Source organism: Oxyura jamaicensis, chromosome 3 (genome assembly GCF_011077185.1).
Source record: "Oxyura jamaicensis isolate SHBP4307 breed ruddy duck chromosome 3, BPBGC_Ojam_1.0, whole genome shotgun sequence".
NCBI lineage: Eukaryota > Metazoa > Chordata > Aves > Anseriformes > Anatidae > Oxyura > Oxyura jamaicensis.
Genome location: NC_048895.1, coordinates 54838131 through 54862007, shown reverse-complemented (window position 1 = coordinate 54862007; position 23877 = coordinate 54838131). Strand labels below are relative to the sequence as shown.

Sequence of the window (23877 nt, the reverse complement as noted above, 5' to 3'; positions counted from 1 at the left end):
CACATCTACAGCTCTTACGTATGTAGCTGGTGATCCACTTCCACACTGAAACTGATAGGCAGTATTCCACCTTAACTTCTTTTATGCATTTTTAATACTGGTTTTTGATTCTTCTGAGGGAGAAAAAAAGACTTGATGTTAAGCTGTAAGGAGGAGGGAGTAGAAACCATACATACTAAAATACAGCATGTTGAAGTCTCTATCACTTCTGTGTTCAAACATGCAACACAGGCTGTAAGTAGCTGGACTACATTGTGACTGACTGTACATACAGTTTGTTTACATACCACTAGTGAGACTACTATTCAGACAAAAAAGGCTTAGCATCTTAAAAAGGAGAACTAGTTTGGGCCAATGTAACTGTAATTTAGTCAGATACACACCATTTAAAAAATGGCAAGCTTGTATTTGTTCACAACTTTTAAAACACGTTAATTTAAATAAATGAAAAAACACCACAAGTTGTAGTTCAGAATGAAGAAAGAGATCATCACTGTTAAAATAGTTTCTGAACCTGGAACACGTACAAAATAAACGCAAGTGCATCTCTGTCTGAAGAAGCACTGTTCTTGGTCTCTCAAGCGCAGATTCCCGAACACACACACACACACACAAAAAAAAAAACACAGAAGAGACTACTCAGAAAGAATTTGAGATTAATGCTTGTATTTCCATACATAATTTAAGTACCAACACTCCAAATACAACCAAGCTAGCCACTTCTTAGTCAATTGCAATAGGAAATAACTATTAAATAAAAGTGCCTAAAAGGATATCTGTTGTTGCTACAGCCCCTGGAAACAATGCAGCGCAAGGAAAAAACAAAACAAAACACCCACGTGTCCTTTATCAGAATTGAGAAATTTCAGGTCTGATGTATTACAGTAAGTTAAATTAATTCCAGTGCCATTATTGCCAGTGTTATTTTAACACCAGAAAAGTTCACAGGTAACTTTCTTTAATGTATATATGCAATTCTAACAAACAAAAAAACAGAGTGCTGATATACTTACTCACTGGCTGTTTCAAATGACTAAAAATTAGCAAGCCTGAATTATCACTCAGAGGAACAGTGGGTTGACAGAGAAGAAAAACTTCTCATTCCTTTACTTCCTTTGCGTAAGAGCTACAAGGTCAAGACAGTCGGAGAGCCATTTAACAGCCTCCATCTTTGCCAGCTAGGGGTTACTTAAATTGTTTTGTTGACTAATATTTTCCACAGGGTTTTCAGATATGAAACCACAATGTTACATCTGCCCATTGTGTTTAAGATCTCATAGCTGCTTTTCTTCTCTAGGTGTAAAAATAGTCACATTCAGTAATTTTTTTCCTTGTTTGCATATAATTAGCTTTAGTGCTTCCTCTGGTTGCTTTCATCTCCTCCAGTGTTTCTACACATAGTTCTTGGAAACATTCACCTCTTCCTGGCTATCTGGGTGTGAGCCTGTTATCTGCTTGAGACTCCTTGAAAGAACAGCTGCAAGTTCTACCAAGACATTTATTGCTGAGACACTACTGACTCCACGAATTAACCGGGGAAGATTAAACTGCCAAGTTGTGCCAAATTCTTCCCCTCTCTTTAGGAAGTACCTCTGTGCCCCTTTCTATTGTCACTTCACGTTTGTGGCAAACCCAGGTATAGCACAACACCAAAGTGTTGCTGTGGTCAATATATCTTTCTCAGTGGAAAAAAAAGGAAGTAAGTAGAGCTCCTTTAGGTATTGCTTACTATGCTTACTAGTTATTTCTCAGGAGACAATTTGCTGAACAACAACAACACATCTTAGAAAAGGAGAGACAGGCAGCACTGTTCATGCTGATGTGTTGTGTTTTTTTAAAACACCAAAAAGAAAAAGGCTCCATAGTGGGAAACCAAAGGTCTGTTGTTTGCCTGGAAAGGGAAAGGGGATGGGTGTAGATAGAGGGAACAAGTCAGAGTTTTTTTGTTGTTGTTTGTTTTGTTTTGAGATGCATGCATAGGAATCGATTTGGGAAAACTGTTGTGATTTAAGGTTCTGTATCATATACAGCATTGCTACTTGATAAAAGCAGGTCTCCTAAAAAAGGGAAACAAATAACCCAACACGCTTAGATAAATCTATTATTTTTAATAAGGCTTGGTACTGAAAGACTGCATGACAGGCCATTGTTTTCCTTACTCTTAGAAGAATGGTAGGCATTTCTAGAATTAAGATGTCTTTTTGCCTTACTAAAACTGGGGGGCTGGGAATGCTATATGATTACATGTATGTTAAAGTGACTTTAATACAGCAGTAGTAAGAAAAATCCTAAAAACACCCTGTTCATTTACAAGTGCTTTTATAAAATCTTCTTGTACTAAGCTTGAAATCCCATGTTACCATAATGTAGCAGGTAACAAAATGTCAGCAGTTAGGAATGCTGACATTTCTTATTCAGTGCACAAGACTGTACCTATGAACATCTTAGTTTCCACTACTGTAGCAGTTCCTTCATCAATTCTGTTTACATTAGCAACTAATTTGTCATATTTCTATGCTCTCCAGAGCCAGAACACACAAATTACATTTGTGGATGAAGCACTTTGTAAAATGAAAAAACTTGAACACAGTAAGTCAATTGCTTGCAACCGTGAATCTGAATAGAGTTGAATCCAGAGTGTCTGAACAAACTCACTTTAAACAATGCAAATGTTAACACAACTGAGTGTGGAGTAATGCATCGAGGAACAACTTCTACACCCAGAAAGTAGAAGGCTGTATTCTTACAGGCAACAGCTCTAAGAGAGAAGCTAGTACACAGTGGATGAACAACTGACCTCCTGATGCAACGCTACAAGAGCCAATGCAATCTTTCAGTGTATCAGGCTTTTCTGTACCAGAAGAGCAATATTAAACCTCTGTTTTGAGTCATGTGATATACACAGGAAGAATGCATAAAATTCCTCTTCAATTTACATATGAGTCACAAGATCAGAAAGATTGCAGAAGGCAGCTTTTCATGGAAGGAAAAACTTCTTGCATGAAGAAACAAACAGATAGAGCTTCTTAATCATGAGTGCAATTAACCACAGAACTTTTGCAGGGAGAAAATACCACGTACTACAGAGCTCTCTAATCGGGGAGAAAGGCATAACAGCCAAAAACTGGAGCCAGACTGCTCAGTATACAAATTAAGTTCTTATTACCAATAAACTACAGGAGCAGGCTTCCAGATGAATGTCAGAAGCTGAAAAAAAAACTCAAAGCAAGAGCTACTGCTTTTCTAGAAAATATATATATACATATATATATATACACACACACACACTCATATATATATATATAAAACCAAACAGCAGTTTACTGAACTCAGTGAAAAGAAAAAAACTTGAGAAAATTGAAATCAAGACAAAATCCTGACCATGCAACAGGATGGTTTCTGTAATGAAAAAGCAGGAGAACAGAAAACCCAAACATACTCGCCTGAGAGAACTGATTAGTTTCCCCCACATCTTTCATGACCTTGCCTGCATCCAGGCACACACTCCCCTCTCTTCTATTGATGCTAGAAGTATAATTTTACTATAGTACACCACGGTACACTGGTTCTCCAAACTGTCTCACAAAGCATTTGAGGAATAATGGAGAGGGATCAGACAAATAAGAATAATGCACTGACAGAGATGAGATAAGCTGTTCACCTGAAGTTACTCCATTTCAAAACTTATGAAGAAACGGCAAATTTGTTCGTATTACAGAGTGAGTAAACTACTGAGCCTATGATCCATGCATTTTCAAGCTTTTCCCTCCTCTAAAAATTCATCTTCCAAAACTACACTGACACATTAATTCTCTATTTCCAACAAAAGAGATACTTTTTATTAAAAAAAAAAAAAAAAAAAAAAAACACACACTTTTCCTCCCATGACTTTGCCTGGAGCATGCCATCAGGGAGCGCTTACAAGTACCACTGGGATCTCCCCCCTACTCTACCACCTTTTCATTTAGAAAGTCACAACAAGGCAAACTACAAATGATCACTGAAGAACAGTTATAAACTTTTTTAAAAAAGATATGGAAGTCTTGTATTACTCCTGGCATTGTCTAGCTCAATACAAGGAAGCATAAATGAAATGCAATATAGTCAATGAACTATTACATGGGGAATTTCTGCATGACAGTCAACACACACTTTTCAAGAGATCTCACTTCATCTCAAAGTCCTGTGGTGCAAGTTACAGTTAAGAAAACTAATAACTGATTTTTAAGTGTTCTACAAACTAGGTGTGTTCCCAGCTGCTACAATGAGTAAAGCATTTACTTTCCAACAGCTGAGACCTTTGCATGCTGCTGATGGAAAGAACAGGTTTCATTTTCCTATTGACCTATGGACTTTGACATGTTTAACTGTTCCTACGTGTAAGACATGCAGTAATGCGTAGACCATAACAAACAGCCTCTGTTTAAGGTGATGTCTGCTCTCGGATACATAACATGAAAATAAATACTTGCTGCTTGATAAGTTGGCACTGGACAAAAAGCTATGAATAAAGGAAAAAGGGAGAAAAGGAAAGGAAAACAGTCTTCCAGCAAAAACAAAGTCAGCCTCTTCTTCAAAAAAAATAATAGAAATAATGACTCAAATTACTTTTATCTTTTTTTTAATCAAAGAAACAAACCTTACTCAAATTCTGAACCAGATGTATATACTTCACTGGCTGATGATGCATAGAACACCCAATTATAGTAGAAATTAAAAAGAAAAAAAAAAAAAAAGAAAAGTAAAAGGAAGGAAAAGCATGGTTTCCTAAAAAGGCAAGCATATTAACAAAAGTTACCAAGAGTGATTTACACACAACTGGGATCCAGAGATTGAGATAGTCATAGATTTATATGGTTGCAGACAGGAAAAATATAATGCTCTATTATTGAAAGTGGTAGAATGCTCATTTTTCCAGCAGTGACAGTAGATGAAGAGACATACACACCATTAATATTCAACAGAAGTGTTCCCTAAGGAAAACACAGTTATTTTAATTAGTACTTTTAAGAGGGTTCACAAATATTATACAGCACAATGAAGAAGTGCAAGCAGTTATGTCAACAGAACCTGCCATGCCCACTGTTGCCCAAAAACCTGGAGACGTACCTGATTACTGCTTTTTGCAGCCGAGTTGGTCTGAGCTGTATTTGAAGAGAGGGAATCAAAAAAGGCTTGGTCAGCTAATGAGTTACCACAACTAATTCCATCTTTTGTACTGTCGGTTATAATCTGAAATGGAAAAAGTTGCAAGAGATTTTTTTATGCTTCCATTGATCCAATTACATATAACCTTCTAACACTAGATGTTAAGGTGGCAGCATACACCCTGAATTCAAGTTCAACAGTACTTTTTACAAGAAGTTGACTGAAGTAAATCTAGAGGATTTATTTCCATGACAGGTAGAACTGGTTTGCTTTATCATAGCCTAACATATTTGTGGCAGTAGACACCTATCTATAAATTAACAAGGTAGCTAACATTACTGCTTGGAGGCTGGGAACTCAATCCTCAGATGATCAGTTTGGGATAACCAATTTGGAGAGCCAAAAGCTACTTAGAAGCTAACAAACTGAACACAGTAAGCTGCCAACCTGCAGAAACCATGTGTCTGCAGTGAATTAGATTGAATAAGAGTGAATTAGATTCCAGGCTTTACTTTCAGAGACCTATTCCATCCCCACCCCACTAACAGCAGTCCTTAAGCAAAGAGCAGATCAATACTGAAGAGACAGTACAGGCCCTCAGGAAGATGTTGAACTGAGCAGTCCCTGGATTTGGGATCCCATATCCTGAGCCCCAGAAATGCAGTTCCATTCTAGAGATTTATGAGCATGTGGCAAGTCAGCCACAGCAACACCAGTTTAACTTGTATTACTCATTGCACTTCTACATCTGTGTCTTCAGACATGAAAACAAAATCATTGGATCAAGAGACACAAAACCAGCAGCAAACTCAAAGTAGCTCACTTTCTGTATATCACTGATATTAACTATGGTTAACCTCCTGCTGCATTTCTTGGGAAACCACTAAGAAGCACAGTAGCTTTAGATGACATGTTTGCACTGATCTCCAGAGTCAGCTACAGCTGCTTCAATAATATACATTCTGAGCTTTAACACTGGAAATTTCACATTTGAGCATTAAGAGTCTGATCAGCAAACCAACAGACTGCTTCTTCAGTAGGTCTGCTTTCTTAGTGCATAGTGATGCAGTCACTTACCTCAACATAATCTGTTGGAACAAGTCCTCTCTCTCCTTGGCTGTTTTTTCCTTCTAACCAGCCTCCACCGACATCCTAAAAAAAAAATAAAACATGGAAATACTTTTGCTAGATGGATCCCACAGCATGCTTTAAACTCAGAAGGGAGCACTGGCTTGCTATCAAATGCGGAACGCAACATTCAGTAGACAGGTCTGACTATATGACGATGAACAAGCTTGCTTGAATCTGCTGAACAGGCAGATACTCATTTAAACAGGACACAGGCAATGCTTATTTCACATGGCAATTGAGGACTTTAGCTTTAACAAACATGAGGGGAAAAAGCTTAATTTTGAGCACTTGATCATTTATGCGTTATGCACAGCCAATTCTGTGCACAGCCATCATCAAAATACAGCTATTAGAATGCTGTTCCCAAAGCATTTATTATTCAACAGATTATAAAGAAAGGAGACTCAGGGAATTAAGCTATTGGTAACATTTATATAATCTGGACTTCACCTGTGGAAGCTGCAGGCGTGTAATGAGAAGCAGCTATAGCACAAGAACATTGATGATAATCTCAAGGTTCAGAGGCACATGCCACACAGCATCTGGAGACACTCCTACTTTACAGTTAATACCACAGAGGCACGTCTCAGACTATCAGTTTGGAAAAAGCTAACACACTTCAGACCTCAGTGGTACAACCTGTTACTGGCTCTTTTTTTTAAAACAAACAAACAAAAACAACAAAAAAAATACACATTCTACATACATTAGAAAGCCTTTGCAGAACTTTGCAGTTAAGTAAAGTCAATTCTAAGACAAACAACATTATCTGGAATAATTAAGTTTTGTTTAATTTTTAAAAATAATAATAATAATAAAATTAAATTAAAAAAATCAAGCTGTTCCTTGAACAGAATTACATGTCAAGCTAATTCAGAGCTGAGAAGTGAAACTACAGCAATCATCAAATTTCAGGTTCTTAATTTGCTTTTTAACTGATTTATTTATGCACAATTTTCTTCTTTTTACTTAGAAATTTTCTATAATCCTGCACATAATAAAGAGAAGTCTGATTATGTATTTATGAGTTTAAATAGCAAAGACCAACCAGTTATTGAAATAAACTTTAAATTGCTTTTGGTTACATATCTAAAAGATTACACTTAAGAACACAAAAAACTAGGTATCTCAGATTAAAAATTCAACCAGTTTGGTTAATCTACAGGAGTAATGACATTTTGAGCCAGAAGTCACACTTGTACCACTGCGCTTATTAGCATTCCAACAACGGACTTTCATGACTTACGCCATTGCTCTCTATAAAGTTATTACATCAAAAAAGATCTAGAACCTTTGTGGCAATCTATGCCACAGTTTAATAAAGGACAGCAAGAAATAATTTTTTACTTGGTTTTGGGTTATTGTCTTATCACACAGACAACTTTTTCAGCAAAAGCAAATTTGAAACAAATTTGAAATTTGTGAAACAACAAAACTCCTGAGTTATTTAAAAAGTTACCTCTGCTACAGTACAGCATCCAATTCAAAAGGGTGCTGATTCCATACATATCTGCTTTAAATATTCAAAGTCAGTGGAATTAAAAAGTATCAGGATTACACATGATTATGCTCTTTCAAAAATTTGTTTCGTCTGTACATTTCCTATGCAACCAGATAAATAAAATCTGGTATCCAGGTGAGGGGATTTTGTTTGTTTCAAAAAGAAAGCCTATTCATTGAGCCATATCACTAAGCACAGAAGATACAACTAACACTTCTGTTGTTCAATTGTAAGAACTATATAGGAGAATAAAAGCATGCTGACATTAATAAATCAAATAGCACTGCTCAAACATACTTTAAGAATAATTGAAATTTTCCTTAGTGGCATTACCTTAATCTTTTCCCCACTCCTTTCCTGTACCTTGTGCACACTGCTTTAATTATGAAAGAATGCACATATTTAGAAGCAAATTTTGTGACAAGTTCTTTAAAGAAACTTGGAATACTGAAGTCATTAATTAAAAAATGCAAAACCTTGAGGGAAGCTGGCATGTCAGAATTGTTTAAATTCAAGTGGCAAATGTGAAAGAATACATAAACACAAGATGTGGAACACTAGGCACAAAAAAAAAAAGACAACACTTAGATGTAAAGGGTATCACTATCATTAGCTCTTTCTGCCTTGGCACTCAGCTCTATTTAGCAGAATAAAAAAGCTGAGCAAAGAATTCCAAAGCATGTAGGCACACACTGAGAGGGCCCCTGACCTCCAGAATCGTTCTCATTGCATTTGTTTCCACAACACTATTAGAAAATTCTTTGGTTTTAGTTTGCGTACTACTTCTTCAGCAGAAGGTAACCAGGGATTCACAGAGTCACTTTTCCTTCACCTGCTGAATTAGGTCAGGACAGTGCACTGAAAGCCCTGTTTCCATTTAATTTTTCTTACCGGGTTGGTAATTATGATGATCTCCCCTTCACTGACGGTCAGCTCATTGTTTCCAGGCTCAGCAGCAAAGTCATACATAACACGAGCCTATAAGTGAAAAGAACACACCAGTGAGCCTTCCGTGTTATTTAGACGATTGCACAGAAGACTCATTGTTAAATAGCAGAAATACTAGATGGGGAGGGGCTGGATGGATAAAGAGCTACTCAGCATGGTGGAAGCTAGTATTTTCTAAATTAGAACTCTAAACTGAGCACTACTGCAAACTTTACAGGACAGAAATCTCCTGCACAGCTCTTACAGATGACCACTTTTTTCCTGGAAGATTCACAATATAAAACTTGCTGTTCTCTGCCCTGTCCAAAAATTGTCTGTACAGCTTTTTCCAAGGGGAAGAAGGAAAGGCTTCTAACTTTAGCTAACAATCCAATTAATATTTTATTCTACAAGACATATTCCAACTCCAATTTGGGTAAAGGGGACTGTTTCATAGAGCAAGCAATTTGGACAGAGGAAATCAGAAGTGATTGCACATGTGAGTAATCACTGCTGCACACAAATAATAATACGTACAGTGATATTTTGACATTCTCAGTAATCAGGAGGAACTATGATTCCACGAAATGCACAAACAGAGCAGGCTTGTTACATACTGGCACAGGCGGGGGGGAGAAACACAAATAAAATGAACAACTTAATTTTCAAGTACTTAGATACAAAAGTCTTTACTGTGTACTGACTCTGCAATTGCACCACATTAAAAAAAATGTTTGAAACACTGACAAACTTGCCTAAGGTTTAAAGAACAGAGCTGCTTTGTATAAAGAGTTGTGGCATGGTGTAAGGTTATATTCCCAATTATCACTTCATTGTCTTCTATTACATTACATTCCAATCTAAAGTAGAGAAGGCTCTCAGGAATTAAAAGTGACTATTTTCTCACAAACTGTTCAAATTGATGTAGAGGGTATCTGATAAAAATCACGTGTAATTCACCCTAGAATCTTAAATGAGGATCCTGCCATTAAAGAGGCATATTATATTAAGGGTTTCTCACTGTCTTGTTTGGTCAGGTTTAAACTTTATCTATGCTTTTCTTCCCAGGAAATAAAACTCATCACACTAACAGAACTTATATAAATTATAATGTTTCTATTATTTATCTCAAGTTGTCATGTTAGCCAGGTGCCCCAGAAGTGATCAATACTTATTTTATCCCATTGGTGCCGATGCTGAGTATCACAGAGCAGCAGAACAGAATGCTAGAGGACTGGTCAAGAAAGTCAAGCAGGAGAAGTATGAGTTACCAGGTAGTGTTAACAACTAGCTTTACTTGTGCTACTAAAATAACAAGCTATAAACTCAGTAACAAGAAAAAGAAAAAGAAGTCTTTAGTAGCTTGAAGTTTAGGAGATAAGTCATTTCTAAAAACAAAGTTACAAATATTTGTGGGTGTATAGGAAAGCCTCTAAAACTGGCAGTGCGATCATGGTTTTGCAGGCCCCAAATCCACAGAATAGACAACAAGAAAAAGAAACCACCTCCCCACCAGCTCATATAAGATTATGAGCAGCAGAAAGGGATATATATATATTATCAGCAGGAAATAAGCCAAAAAAAATGTTTATGGCAGCATTAGAACAACGTCAGACACTGCCCACAGCAATGAGGGCCTTCTTGCACTTGGAGGTCAGGGGAAGAAAAAAGTGAAACAAATAGTTTTTGCCATAAATATCACAGTAAAATCATTATTTCCTGTTAAAAGCAAACTACTTAACAGGAAAAAAAAAGTGTGTGGGGGGGGGTGGATACCAGAAGACCATTCATCACGCCTCAAAACTGAAGGTTGTTACGATCCCCTTCCAGGCATGTATTCTGACATAAATCCAGCAAAAAACACAGCTTCCTTCCCCCACATCTTAATTTCGTAAGTGTCATGTGGAAATATTTCTGTCTGGTCAAGATACTTCACTTCAGCGTAAATAAAAACAAAGAGGAAAAAAGCACATCCTGTAGCTCAGCTGACAAAGCTAATCAGGAGTGACGTGCACAAGTCAAGCACTTGGTCTTTTCTACTAGAGAAGCACAACATTTAAGAAAATCGTATGTCTTAAGCACATTAAGTGCTTCCTATTATTATTTTTCTTCCTTTAGAAAGGAGGCTTTCAGCACTTTCAGATTATGCCATGCAAAACCAAGATGAACAGGAGAAAACTGTTCTCAATAACACCACCGACTGCTTGCCTCCCAGCAGAAAATCAGGCCTCCCTGCAGATGGAAGAACAACCCTTCTCACTCTCCTTAAAGCAATAAAATTGAAGATAAGAAGCATACCTTTTGAACTGCAGGAACATTTAGGTAGGGCTGTAAGAAGCACCATTCACCAGCCCTCTCCCCTCAGCATTAAGTCGTAAAGGTGTTGAACATGTCATGTTTACAGCAGGTTACCCATATATATCTCATTCCACAAGTCACCTGAACACAGCTCGGGCATCTGGCCTGCAGGGCAAGCAGCCTTCTTCACATCCCTCAAGCAGTACAAGATAACATCAAGTTGAGGTTTTTGTTCACGGGAAATAGGAATAGGATTTGACCAGGACAAGACCAGATTTTTAGTCTTCAGGAGAAGTGGCTCAACACCCTACAGTAATGACCAGACTGGAAAGCTAAAATATTTATGTCTAATAACTTGGAGATCAGGTACAAATACTTCATTCTCCAAGGAGATTAAGCTATGCAGAGAAATCTGGAAGTATTCAGCATGTACGGAAGGAAAGACCAAGAGAAATGCATAGAATTTAATAAAGCCCTCGTACCACATCTATCCATTCACCTGCTCCAAATTCCTATTTCAGAAGTTGTTAAAAGAGAAATAGTAAGAGGGAAGACAATACAAACTCAATTTTTTCCTTACTGCATTTTGACAAATTGAAAAATAGATTCAGAGTAATATAAAAATAGATTATTATAAAAATATAAGTTATAATTGGTTGAGTTTATAAGTGACTTGCTTCATCTAATAAGCGCATTGTTAACAGTGGAAAAAACCCTTCCTCTGGCATTGCCTTGCACTGAGGCAGCAGCCCCACCCATACCTATCTGATTTTTTTGACAATCAGTTCCAAAACATGAAAAAGGAAAATGGTGTGGTTTGGCAATAAACCATTTCCTACTTACTAGCCGCAGATATTGCGTCCAAGTGGTATTCATAGCTTAGAGTTAGATCATTGCTAAATAGCATAAGTATATGGAGAGAAGGAAGCACTTAACCAGAAAAAGATTTTAGCTCCTGGGTACTGCAAAAATACATTGGATATTAGGTCTAAGTTTATAGACATTTTGAACTCCTATAAAATGGGAACTGCTGAAATAGCAAAGGCAATTCCAAATAATACAGAATGACCACAAATGTACAAACATAACTGCTTAAAAAAATTTAAAGAAGTATTACAGTAATTGTTTTACTTTATATTTACTTCCGATCGCATGTATTAGGAACTAAAAATGCAAGAACTGGAGGAACTTCAGAGATTCAAACATTCAGTTCTTGGAATAAAGGCTTCAGTTACAGAACACTGCAAATCCACAAAACAAGTACCAGCTGCTCAGCACCTAACAAGAAGAAAAACAAACACCTGATGCTTAGCATATATTATAGTTTGTCTGGAAGGAGAGGGAGATGGCAGTTTTCTCTACAAATTAAAGACAGGAGATCTCCTTATTGAAGGAAAATGCCTGTAGCCACATTGCTGAAAAGTCTCATTTAGAAATGGAAATTAATGCTTCTCAGTGTTACACCAGCATCCTCAGGAACTGGTTCTACGTGCTGTTGTTACACACTTGGGCTGCTGTTACAGATTTACTGACTTACAGCACGCAGCTTCTCTAGCTTCTGTAAATTCTAAGTATTTCCATCGATCATTATTGCCATCTTTTTAAAATAACAGTAACAGTGTCTAAGCATTATTAGCACTAATAGTGTCTAAACTACAAAGATTCTTCATATTGAAAAGCAGCACCTGGACACGTTGTTCCTCTGAGAGTTTGGAGTTAGCTTTTATCCATTATTTACATCTGTCAGACTTGCACACCTTCTGCTCTTCCCACCCCCTTTCTTTCCAAGAGGAAAAAAAATAACCAAGACCACTTGCCAAGTGATTTCTGCAAACAGACATAAGGCTATGAAACTGTAACTGGCAGCATGTCGAGGTGCTTAGCATAAATTAAGTGGGAATTTGGCTATGAGAGTCATTAAAGTGAAATTCTAAAGAGGGATTGCATTATCACTATGCTATGTGAGTATGAGATCTCCGCAGGGATCCCAGCGGACCAGATCCTCTCTGCTTGCCCCAGCACCTTGGAGGAGGAGAGGGAACAATTGCTCCTATTTCTCATAAAAGGAACCTTTACGTCTTTTCTAAGGTGCATCAGTGACTGGTGAGACAAGCAGCTCAGGAAGAAGAGCAGCTTACCCCCAGGTCTGACAGTCCTGATGTACACAGGCACAGCCCACCAGCAGCACAAATTTGAGAACAGCATCAAAACCGGAGCATGTCAGTGATACCCACCCAAAATTTGAACTTAACTTTGAAAACACTTTCCCTGTGGATAGGACTTCATTCTATTAGAAAGAGATCTTGTACTGTGCCAGAGTCATGGTTTTCAGCCACGTGTTAATGTTTAAGAAACTTACACCACAAGCTGACAGCTTCCCTAGGATAGCTGGCAGCGGCACACAGTGCAAAGAAAATATCCATAAAAGGTTCAAAGCATGAAATTCCTCTAATAAACACATGCCTTCCTTTTAGCACATGATTTGGAGCTTCAGCCATTTGGTATTGCACTTCTCAAGGGACAGGGATTCACAAATTTAGTCTGCTTGGTGCCACTTGTCTTAAAGGCAACTGCAACCTCCCATTAGCAATGAGAGCAAATAGATTTCAGCTTCATGGTTGCTCTCCAGTGTTGTGTCCTACTTTCTATGCTGCTGGTAGCAGTAGTTCCCAGATTCATAGAAAAAATCCATATTTCTCTTCTGGAAAGTAACTGGGGCAGATAAATCTTTTTGAAGAAATCTGCAACCCACTAGAGAAGCAAAAATCATTAATTGAGAAGCCCAGCAAAATGTCTTCAAAAAAAAAAATTGACTTTTTTTTTGTTTTTACAGCTAGGACTCTTCTTCTCAACTAAACTCCCTAAATTTTAAATAAACTGGCTCCCTTTTCTTTCCTATGATTCCTCATCTCTCATCCTTCTCTAGAATTTCTCACGTCAAACTTGCAAAAAGACCAAGACTACTCATGATTCAGCAGCTGTAAGCAGTAACTCATTTATTCAGTTGCACAGAAAGATTTCTATTAATCTTAGATTTAAGAATCAAGATCAGAGATAAAGCTTACCTAGATATTAGCATACAGAAAGCCTTTTTAATAAATATGTTGGCAAGTGGCAGATTAGTTTTATTACTAATTTAAGCAAAACACTTTAAAAATCCCAAACCTGCTGAAACCAAAGGTACATTTTCAGAATTGCTTTTCCCACCAATGCTGTTTCTAGAAACAAACCAAAAAAGCTTCAGGTCCAGGTGGAGGCTGGTGACAAGTGGTGTCCCTCAGTGGTCTGTCTTGGGACTGTTTAATGTCTTCATCAGTGACATGTACAGTGGGGTCAAGTGCACCCTCAGCAAGTTTGCAGATGACACCGAGCTGAGTGGTGCAGGAAGGGATGCCATCCAAAGGAACCTGGACAAGCTTGAGAAGTGGGCCCACGTGAACCTAATGAAGTTCAACAAGTCCAAGTGCAAGGTGCTGCACCTGGGTCAGGGCAATCCCAGATGCGAGGACAGACTGGGAGAACTCATGGAGAGCAGTCCTGCAGAGAAGGACTTGGGGGTTCTGGTGGACAAAATAAATCAGTTCAGAAATAGGCAGTATCCTTGGGTTAGATCTCAAGGAACGGTTCAAAATGAAGCACGGTCTAAAAACCGGCAATACTGCAAAAAAAGGGCAATTACCTTAAGATGATTTTTGCATTTTCAGTTCTGTAATGTTTGATCTTTCATAGCAACTTGCCCTGTGATTACCATCCAATATAATTTTTGATGTAGTTTCCTACTGCAAACAACTATAAAGACGTCTGACTTGGTATCAGCTGAATAGCTAGAGTTAAAACTAACTCTAGCTTCATTCTGCATGAGTGAAGCTACAGAAAGTTATGTAAGGTAGGCAGGTCTTTAAATGACAGTTAAACCATAGTTTCATTTCAGCATCCCATAACAGTTAAAATACTGAAATCGCCATGTTTTAGTCAATGTATCTTTGAAAAGAGCTCTCAGGCAAGTCAAGATGCTCGCTAAGTCACACAGTTGCTATTACTAAGGGAACTGTGAGAAGGTGAAGAATTAAAACAACTAGTGTCCAAAGAGCTCAGGAACAAGAAGAAAATTGCTTTAGGAACATGAAGTAGGAGACATCCCTTTTTTCCCACTTCAGTGTACTTCCAACAGTGGCTATCATTTAGCTATATTTAACCTTCTCCCCGCCACCCCCCCCCTTTTTTTTTTTTAAAAAAAACCCACGCTCACCCAAAAGCCACAGAGTACTCCAGGACTGAACAGTTTTTTATTGCAGCAACAGTAGCATCTGGGACCACGATTTAACAAAATTGCCTCTTCACGTTAGTCCATCCATCACAATTGTATCAGACTGCTGGATTAAGTGCATATTTGGACAGCCTAAGAAGAAATGTTAAATGGCTCTGAAAGTGTCTATGCCTCTCAGCCTGGAAAGGTAGCTACGTTCTGTCTTGGCTGCAGTATAGAAATTAAAAGATTATGATAATTTTAATGTGTAAACTAATACAGAGCAGATTGAGAAAAATGTGTATTGCTTGTGTAATGCTAGGCATCGCTGTTCTTGTAGGTGTGCTCAACACCTACCCAGACAAACCTGCCAGGCTGAAGAAACTGAACTACCCCTTCAAATTTGTTTCATACTGCAATTTTATTAAAGAGCAACTGAAAGCTAAAATTCACTTGTTCAAGAAAAAGCTCCCTTGAGTGCTACATTTCTTTACTAACGCCTTCTTTACTAACGCCTTCTTTTTTTTTTTTTTTTTTTTTTTTTTTTTTTTGTTTTCAAAAACATCAGGATTAAAACAAACTCATCCAAAAAGTGAAACATAGTTTAGTGAAGAGCTCCACTTCTGGACCAGCAGAGATCACAGCCTTCTGTTGTCATTACCCCAAGTCCCCTCAGCAGCTGCAGGATCCTCCCATTACTCTGTAAATCCAGATTGAAAAGTGTTCTCTTGGCCTGCTGGCTCACTTTCTTCTGAGCAATTTTTCAACTCTAAAATAGTCCAGTAGCCTGCAGCTAGTCATTTGGAGGTAACAACGCTGACTATAATCACATTAGGAGCAAATTAAACACAGATAAAAAGCAAAGAAATGAGGACTTGCATCATGTCATTCTGCTAATAAAACATGCTTGCAGACAAGAGGAGAGGACAGGGAACTCCACCCTCAGAAGCTGCACGTGCCTCCAAGACTTCAGGCAGATACGTAATTAAATAATGGCACTGGATTAAAAGGCCTACCTCGTAATCCAAGGGAAAGGTTACCAGAGCATAAAGAGCTTCCAAAAGGTACAAGGTGCAAAGTTTGAAGTGTTTATGAGGTTACAAAATACTTGACTCCCACCAAAGTGCATGTGGCTTAAACCAACTCTTTAAAATTAGAATAAAGGCTCCATATGCATACCTTAAAGCTACTTATCAATTCTGTGAGAAACAAATGACTAGGCAAGTTTTCTAGTGCTAAAGAGACTTGAAAAACATTTTCTTTAGTCATAAGGGCAACAGCCTATTAACCTTCTTCAGCAACTCATGCCTCCCTTGCATGAGGACAGACTGGCTCTTCAGATCTGAGGAAGAGCAAGCTCCTAGACACAGCTTTTTACTTGCTGAAAGAACCTCCCCAGGCACACCCACAGCTGATAACCCCTGGAAGCACCTCGTGGCTCTTGGCAGAGGTTCTTTCTGAGGAAAGCTAGTTATTTACATCCACAGCCATTTACCAATGAGAAATATAAGGCAGGGAGACCACTTAACTCCTTGCAGTGAGTACTAGTTCTGTGAAAGAACCAAGCTGAAGTACAGGCAGCTTTGGCAGAGCCGAAATTTAGGGATACCATGGCTGAGCTTGGAAGGCCAGGAGGGCAAGGGACCCAAGGACCCCTTCAGCTACTGCCAGCAGCTCTCAGAGAGAGGAAGAGACAGGCATTCTGTTAAATGAGTCCTGCTTGCTTCTGGTTATGTATCTCATTCTTCATTTACAGACCCTGGACTTCTTTATAGCTGTTTACCCATAAGCAAACATCGTCATACCTGGCGCCAACACAACCAGACTCCTGGCTAGCACGACAGAGAGCTTGCATTCAGGTGAATTCCTGCACCTGAGGGATCCCATTGCTCAGCTCAAGCATCTGGGGCTAGAAGCTACTGAGGCACTATAAGGACTCAGTTATCAGACTATGCCTGTGCTAAAGATCTCTTACAAGTGTTGGAATGTAATACCTTAAGCTTTTAAGATCTGTTAAATGGAATTATAGCTCCTTTCCCTGCAGTTAGCAATAGAGGTGGACAGATAACCTCTGCCACAAGAAGGAACAATGGAAAATACAGCAGGCTTTATTTGCACACTCATGACCAAGCTTAAGGATTTTCAAGTTTGGGGATCACCCCCGAACAGGTCAGTAGTTTTAAAAAGCAGCATTCACATGTGGTACTTGCAAAAGAGCCATCATGCACTTTGAAGTTTTAACCATGAAATTCCTTTAGAAGAGGTGCTCAGTTACCTTTTGCAGTGCCCATATGGGCATACTGATGGGGTACTGGGGAACCAGACAGCAGGATCTGCACACACCCAGGCAGCACAGAAGCAAGGGAAATGCAACTGCAGAAAAATATGTATCATATCCGTGTGATTTAGAGACGTTTCGAAATACTGACTTAGGCACTCCTGTTCAGCACATCTGAGCCTTCTATTGGGTTAAGCACTTGAACAAGGATTAAAAAAAAAAAAAAAAAAAAAAAAAAACTAGTACAAAGCATTAGTTACAAACCAGTTATCAATTAACAATGTATTGCAATACTTTAACCATGAGTGAGGAGCTCCAACTCTGTCAGAAGACATTTCTCAAAACCAATTTACTGCACTGTTCTACATGCCCACACTGCCTCACATTTTTCCTTGTGAATACAGATCAGTAACAGGTTCCCAACTAAACAATTGCCAATCTGAGAAGATTAATTCTTGTTACACCAGCACGCTCAATTGGAGTGAGTGCAGCATGGCTTTGTTTTACGGATGCTAGGCAGGATACACTTATCTCAAGGGCGATTACAACCTCTGCCCAGATTCAATCACTACCGTGTCTCTTGCAGCTGTTTGCTGAACCAAAGTTTATCTGTGTCTTTCAGGAGCCTGCCATGTCGACTCCTTTTATTAGCCTGAGACCGTGGAATAGTCTGCATTAAACCCTCGGCATCACTGAAGAACAAAGCTAGGAAGAGGCAAAGGTTTTGAGAAGATGCCTGCAGCATTCACCAGAAAATCTGTCACGTCCTGACCTACTCATTAAGACAGCCTGTCGTCACACAAGAGTGCTTCCTCTGTGAGAGGAGATTGTCTCTAATTATTGGGATAATTACAGTTCTATAAAGTTTCACCAAGGCAGCCTAATGAACTCCAAGCCTTTGCAGACTCACCACACTATTACATGTCGTGTATCTCCATGCACCAGCTGCACAGGCCAACCTAGATGCGAATGAAGAACTTGCAGAGCGCCCAACCTGCATGCTAAAATGATGCTACTTCAAATACAACTTGACCTGCAGGTAAATTACAGAATGAAACAGCCCTACAACTCTGAAAGGCCAGACACTGATAACACTAACTGGGAAACAAGTGCTCAGGAATATTCTAGCTGAAGACATCCAAGAGAAAAATTAAAATGCAGCAAAGCAGATCCTCAGTGTGGAAGTTCTGCTAAATTCTCTGTTAATTGAGTAACCAACATTTATCAAGACATTAAATGTTTTGTGATCTCTTAGTCCTTCAAGAAACAAACAAACAAAAAGCAGAAAAAAAATCATGAAAGCCTGATAATTGAACCATTTCTAGGTTTATTTTTATATTATGAAAACAAATGAGGAAACCGTTTTACCAATGTAAATACATTATCACTTTACCACATGGAGTCACTTTACTGTATAAATGGGCAATGTTCAGGTTTTATGGGTCCTAACATACCCCCAGCTTACAGCTATTTCAGGCTTTTCTGTTGACACCGTAGAAAAGCCCAGGAGTTAAAGACCTGTCACCTTCCACAGCAGCTCACGTGCGCGAAGCTCAGTCACTAGACCCAGCTGGAGAACAGCCAGCACTGAAACCAGACACTGCTCACCTACAACTTCATGCAGTGTGCACGCTAGCAGTACTGTCCTATTCCACTACATAAAAAAATAAAAGTGCCTGGACAGAAGCATTACAAAGAAACAGTACTTTTGTGACAACTGGAAGAGCCACATTTCAGCAAGTCATATACCTGTTGAGGTCTGAGGGTCTCTTTTACAGATCTCCATCTTCCATTACCTAGGAATGGATTTAAATTGGAGACCCCAGAAACTCTTTGTCTGTCACTATAGAGGTTACTGGTAGAAGAAATGAAAAAAAGTCAGAAAAGAAAGCTTAAACTGCTTCTTCCTTACAAGTTTCTAGAAAACCTGGAAGATTGACAGAAGGTGGCAGAGCTGTTGATACAGCAGCTACAACTAAGTGCCTGTATACAAACTTCCAAAAATATGGTCTCGTTATCTGCAGTGAGAAAGATGCTTCATTTTGTGTTCCATAAGCAACCATTTTCAGCAGACAGATACAGGGCTGTTAAGGGAGGAAACGACAGTACTGCTAAAAGAACGGTGTTGTAACTAGCCAAACGCTAACTGTACTAATGTATCATACGGTATCGCCATTTTCAATTACTTCAGTCTTAGCCAGCAGCAACACCACCCCCCAAAAAAAGTAAAAAGATGTTTAATCCTATGGAGAAGATAAAACTTTTAAGCTTAATTCTCAGATCTGATCAAGCTCTAGGACAAAATGAATTGCCTCATCAGTCATGGCCTCAGTGCTGCAGAAAGGTCAATTGTACGGGCTCTTCATGGAATGCCAGGGCTGAATCAGAACCAGCAGAGACAATAAATGTGATAGTCTTATTGACTGCCTGCATGACAAAGGGGAAAAACTCTCATACAGAAGAGAGAACCAGACACCCTAAGAGAATTTTTTATAGCTTCTTTTCCTTGAAAATTAGCCATTTTTATTGTATCAGCCACAGGAAAACAAACATTTCACTTGTGTTTAACCAGAATGAAGAGGACAGCTTATTTTCGCTCTGAACATTGAGAACCGCACTCTTTAAATGCTGGGAAAAGGAGAGCAAGGCAAGTTCAAAACCTGCTGTGTACAAACAGAGATACCGCGAGAAGACAAAAAATACAAGCACAACAGTTCCTTTGCCAAGGAGGAGCAGATGGCAAGTCAGAGCAGAAGTCAGCAACACAGAGATAAGTTGCAAGAAAACACCCGTCACCGGGCTGTACATGAGTCCCATGTTTTACAAGAGAGGGGCCTGAATGATTTCACCCAGGCAAGTCCCGCTTGCAGAAACCCCAGGTCAGGCACCGCTGCCTGTCCCCAGAAGCAGCTGTTTTGCTCAGGCTCCCCCGGGACCTGTCTTAAGTTGCAGGGCCCGGCATCTCCCTGCAGCCCCCTCCTCCTTCCAGCCGCATTTTGCATACTGGAAAACCCTCTGGTAAAGCAGCTGCTTTTATTGTTGGGGGAAGCTCTGCCCTTAGCCTCCTTCTGAAGAGCTGCTCTGAAATACTGGAGGAAAATAAAAGGAAAACAAAACATCTGCTCACAAAGAGGCACTGCTGTGACCTACTAGGAGCACACACCCTCTTACTAGCAGTGCCCAGGACTGCTCGTGTGACCTTCATGCCACACTAAATCCTGAAGGTCCCCTCGGCCACGGAACAGCTGGAGCAGCCTGCACAAAGGCAACTCCCTACAAGAAAATTTACGTCTCGTGCCCTTTTCCTCTTACCGTTTTGGAAAAAATAAGGCTCAGAGCTCCAATTCAATTTTCCAGTGAGCAGTACGCAGAGATCTTTCTCCTCAGTAGCACTTGAGCTTTGCTTGTTGAATTACTACAGGAATGCTTTGCTTTTTGAACTCTGTGTTACTTGGGAAGCTCCTTTTTGATCACAAATTGCTGAGAAAGTTGTATTCCAACTAAAGAAGGTAAAAGCACCAGCTTTGATTTTTGCCCCTTTCAGAAAAGTTGAAAGAGAAGTTAAATGACCTTCTAATTGCAAAACATGCTTTGACAGAAAAGTTGTAGCTTTAAATGCAGAACACTGCAATTATTATTTACTTTAACATTTAGATATCTGGAATTATTTGATCTGTCTTACCGCAGCACTGAGTGAAACAAATCACTCCCACTATTTTACAGGCTCTACTACCTGCTTTTGTAATCTTTTGCAAGACTGCTTTCAACAGCAATGTTGCAACTGTGGGTAAATACAATAAAGGATGGAACTGATATGTTTAAAACAGCAAAATTCTCATATACATTCTCTTTGTTTCTCTGTAAACTTTGATTTTTGAGATTTGCCAGACACCCTAATCAAATAAGGAAGTTTTCATAGAGAGAAGAATGTGCGGATGTTCTAATTTAAGCAGATTTTCAAAGACATTAAAAACAAAGGTTCTGGAAGAGATGACAACTCCCAAAGAAAAATGTCGAAAGATTGCAGTAAAATAAATTTTATCACCAAGCCACAGCTAACTGTAAAGGCTTATTGCTCAACCATTACTGATACATGGAAAAATTCTATCAGCGTGAAAACCTGAATCACTGACTGTATAAACCAGATGAACCATGAAACACGATAGCATCTGATACCAGATTTCCTTCTCCTTCACTACTGTAATCATATTTTTAAGTGACGACCTCTGGTAATGAGCCTCTGATGACTCAATGCCCAGGTGCTTAAAATAACTTTGGAAAATTGAGTCAGAGGAATCATTACCCAAGCATAACATCATACAGAACCCCATCAACTCGCCAGCTTCCTAGCCCAACAGCACGCTGTCAAACAAGGAGCCTTGCACTAATAATTGCTGGAACATAAAGTAACCAACTTATCACTGAACTTTTAGAAGATCAGAAGCTCAAAGGCAAAAGAACAAAAAACCTGCATCTTAATAAAATGTGTCAGTGTCAGTTCTTGTGTGGTTGACCTCGTCCTAACACCTCACTATACCAACAGGTCAGGTATTTAAAGTAAATTTGCATTACCAAGCATTTTCACCCACCCTTGTACTCTCATTGCCCCTTAAAAAATACAAAGAAATATTTTTACACCTATTTAATCATAGCTTAGCAAAAAAAAAAAAAAACAAAAAACAAAAAACAACTTCTAATGTGAGTAAGACCATTAAACTAAAATGACTACTTAACCTAATCAGTTTTGTTCCATCACAGCCCACTCTTGTAAATGCGAAGGATGAAACTGTGGTTGATCGAGTCTTACTTTACTGAATTTGAACAGTGGAACATGCTGAGTACGAAGTGATCTGCACAGTTTAAGTTCTTTCCAAGTCACAGATAATATTAAGATTGATTAACTGAATATTTTCCCAAAATACACTTTCCTAGGAGAGTTACTGCTGTCAAAGTTATGACAGCACGGAAGGCAGACTTGCATAGTGCAAAGTTCGGGTATTTTGGAGCACTTGGCGCAGAGGGATATTTCACTTCCCAGCTGCAAATCAGAACAAAGAATTGTTTCTGCCTGGTTCATAATGTAAACACACAGACAGCTTCACGACAGTACAAATGAAAATGCGAGGCTTCTTTTGGTGAGCCTTTCATGAGTACAGGAATGGAAAAATTAAAGATAGCCCTATTACTGAAGTCTAAAATATTGATATTTTTTTCTGTCTGAAATTATCATATATAAAGTGAGCTTCCCTCAAGACAATTAGAAGATCCATGCTAAATTCAATTATACCTGGCTAATGACATTCACAAAAGCTATTCCAAGGTCATTAGATGGACAGAAAGCCTTAAACAACAAAATATTTATGTATTTAAAAAAACACTAAGCTCTATCTTCTTTTAGGAACAGAATATCCTGTTTAATAGCTTTCACCTCAAGAAACTTCTTCCCATGAAAGACGGCCCAGTCCTATAACCAGAGCCAGACAAAAATTAGTTCCAGAAGTAGACAGACCACTGAACAGCCCAGAGCATCATGTTGGGATACAGGTGTATTTCACCTTGGGAAATACCTACCTTATGAAAGTAATGTCACCTGCTTAGCACAACTCTTATAAATTAGAGGTTATCAGCTCCTAATTTCATCCCCAGCTTTTACACTAAGCCCCCCCGCCCCCCGCACATTAATTAGCAGCACAGGATCCAGAAGAGCTGTTTTGACCACCAATGTGCACTCACCTACCGGCTTCCCTTGATATCTGTGCCCCCTCCTGAAACTCCAGCCTCACAAAGGGCAAAACTTCGGCCTTATCAAGAAGTGGACTTGCCTGCACTTTTAAACAAATACCTCTAAAAATAGACCAAGGTAGGGAGCATGTTATTTAAAAGTCAGCATAACACTTCCTGAGATTTCTAGCTCTCCCAATGCAATGAATCTCAACAACAAAAGAAAAGACATGAGTAAGAGCTGGGACTTTGCAAACTTTGCTGGAGGAGGAGAAAGAGGAGAGGCCAGGGAAGGCAAGAAGGAAAACAGAAGCATTCAGAATGCGACTTCTCCAAGCAAATCCCCGAGAAACACATTTACGATATTGCATTTTCTTTGTGACTGAGTTTTGAAAATCAGCTTCATTACATACTTTTAAGCTCAGAAACTTCTCATCTTTTTGGTGCACATTTAAAAATAAGGAATTTGTTAAGCTCAGCTCCATTTCTGATGGAAGCATCCAAAATAATGTATGCCACTTGATGCATCAGTTCTTAAACAAGGATATGCAATTGCCTACCTTTAAAGTCAGGTTCAGTTAAATTACTGTAAATCTTCAGAAGTTAGGATCTCCTAAACAATCCCTT

The 23877-nt window shown here is 38.9% G+C and overlaps 1 protein-coding gene across 2 annotated transcripts in view; it reads right to left on the bottom strand.

Moving 5' to 3' along the window:
* The window catches only part of SNX9 (sorting nexin 9), a 67016-nt gene that overhangs the window by 34892 nt on the left and 8247 nt on the right, over positions 1 to 23877 (bottom strand). For both annotated transcript variants that reach the window (XM_035323245.1, XM_035323244.1), the window contains 3 exons: positions 8672 to 8758; positions 6226 to 6300; positions 5110 to 5232 (listed from right to left, as the gene is read on the bottom strand). In XM_035323245.1, coding sequence (XP_035179136.1) covers positions 5110 to 5232; positions 6226 to 6300; positions 8672 to 8758 — 285 coding nt within the window. The remainder of the gene's footprint in view (positions 1 to 5109; positions 5233 to 6225; positions 6301 to 8671; positions 8759 to 23877) is intronic.